This window comes from Pyxicephalus adspersus, chromosome 1 (assembly GCF_032062135.1).
Source record: "Pyxicephalus adspersus chromosome 1, UCB_Pads_2.0, whole genome shotgun sequence".
Lineage (NCBI taxonomy): Eukaryota > Metazoa > Chordata > Amphibia > Anura > Pyxicephalidae > Pyxicephalus > Pyxicephalus adspersus.
Window position 1 is genome coordinate 146,306,482 of NC_092858.1, and position 2,191 is coordinate 146,308,672.

Here is a 2,191-nt window from a genome sequence, read left to right on the forward strand (position 1 = left end):
CAGAGATCATCCGGCGCTGGAACGAGCAGGACGTCGGACGATCAGCGGGACCAGGTAAGAAGCCGGCCGGCATCGTGTCCCGCCGGCCGGCATCGTGTCCCGCCGGCCGGCATCTTGTGTCCCGTCAGCGGGGAACACAAGATGCCGGCTGGCGGAACACAAGATGCCAACCGGCATCTTACCGGTCCCGCTGGCACCCGACGCTGGAGAGGGAGATCGACGGACAACGCTGGAATACGAAAACGACGCTGGATGAGCACAGGGGGACCAGGTAAGTAAGGATGGGAAAAATCTCGGGGTTAACCATCCTTGCAATTTTTTTGTGCCCGAACGAAGGTCGGGCTTAACGGCAAGGTGGTTAATAAACCTCAAAGAATTTTTTCGGATGGTGCTAATAGGACCACTAGGTATTTGTTGACTGTACAAGGTCACAGTCTCTATGTAATGACTCTTATTTGCATACTTAAGATAAAAAAAAAACAATTTAACACTTTTTTAACAGACTACCTGTAACAGTTATTTTAAAATTGAGCAGCGTTTTAACTGTGCGTGGAATCTGGGACAGAACACTCTCTTCATGGAGTTTGCATCTTTTTCCAGTCTTTGTATGGATTTCCTCTGGGCACTCTGGTTTCCTCCCACAGCCCAAAAACATGGAGAGGTTATGGATGTGACTATGCAGGGACATGAGATTGTGCACCCCCCCTTTGACTTTGTAAAGAGATGCACAAAATGTTGGAGCTGCATAAATACAAGATATTAATAATCCAAACATCCACTGCACAGTGTAGTTCCATTCTAAACTTGGTGGCCTAGTGACCAGCACTTTTACCTCTTGGGTTCTTGGCACACTCAGGACACTACCTGTTTCTACCAGGTACTCTGGTTTCCTCCACACATCCAAAAACATGTAGGTAATTTGGCTACCCCAAAAACTGTCATTGGTACAAATGGGGAAAAAAGGCAAAGTGCAGTGCAAGCTGCCAGCTGCTGAGCACAATATGGAAATGTGAAAATAATAATAAAAAAATAGAAATGTTCTCACTACATAATTCACAACAGGTTTCCTTTATTGATAACAGGGTGGCACCTCATTTAGTTTAAATTTTACATGAGCTGAGGGCTATAAGCAAAGGTTAAAAGCACGGCTTGCTTTGTCTTGAACACTAGATTACTTCTGTGTTTCTCCACAATTGTGAAGATAATCTTCAGAATAAAGTTATCACTGCAAGGTAGAGTATTACAGGAAAGCAAAAGGTTTCAATCACATAAATAAGCATACACCTAACTTTACCTTGCTCTACCATGTGACCTGTCACCAACCATTGAGCAACCTGTGTTCTATTCAGCAAAAAGCCCCACAGCACATTGCTCTGAAAACACGAAGCCCTGATTTTTATAAATGAAGGGGGCGATAGTGAGTGCAGTGCAACGAAGAGTATGTGTATATATATATATATATATATATATAGCGCCTAAAAACTTGAGGACTCGCTGAATGCAACAATTGGGTACTACTAAGTAGGTTTAGGCTAAAGTAAACCTGTTGCTTTGTGTTCATTGGCAAGCATCATTACATTAATTTTAGCAAACCGAAAACACTTACCATGGATTCACTGGCTTCTTGGAGAACTTCATGCAACTGCTTCTCATCCTCATGGCAGCGTTGCATCGACTGCTGTCTACTCAGTGTTTTAAAATAGAGATTATGGTAATATCGTTTTTCCTAAAAAAATAATGAATCTAGATGAAATTTCAAAGCCAATTCTAGCCAAAGTATTTGATAGGTGTTTGAATGTGTACGAAAGGAGGTGTAGGCCCCCCCCCACGCCCCCAAAAAAAAGACAGCAACCAAGGAAGTATGTGCAAAAAATGGCGTTTTCATGGCCTTGACTCTTCTGCCTTCCTACTGGTCAGTAAGGTGGTCCCTTGGTACCACAGGATATAAATTTATATCTTGTATCCCTGAGCTGTATATACAGATATATGACATCTGGTTTAATGAATAATGAGAAAAAAAATATTTTTCTTTATTCTAGAACCTTGAAACACAGTGAGGTAGGGCAAGAATCAGTCCTAGAGATTGCATTAGTGTTAAAATTAGATCCAATATCTGGGGTTGGTCCTAGATAACATTTTACTAAAATTAAACATGTTGTTTTACATAATAAAAAGGAGAATAATGCAACAA

The 2,191-nt window shown here is 41.8% G+C and overlaps 1 protein-coding gene across 1 annotated transcript in view; it reads right to left on the minus strand.

Annotated features, from left to right (window-relative positions):
* The window catches only part of SPAG5 (sperm associated antigen 5), a gene marked incomplete in the record, with an annotated part of 33,333 nt that overhangs the window by 22,567 nt on the left and 8,575 nt on the right, over positions 1-2,191 (minus strand). Inside the window, 1 exon segment of the mRNA XM_072430160.1 lies at positions 1,607-1,726. Within this exon segment, the coding sequence (XP_072286261.1) occupies positions 1,607-1,726 (120 nt within the window).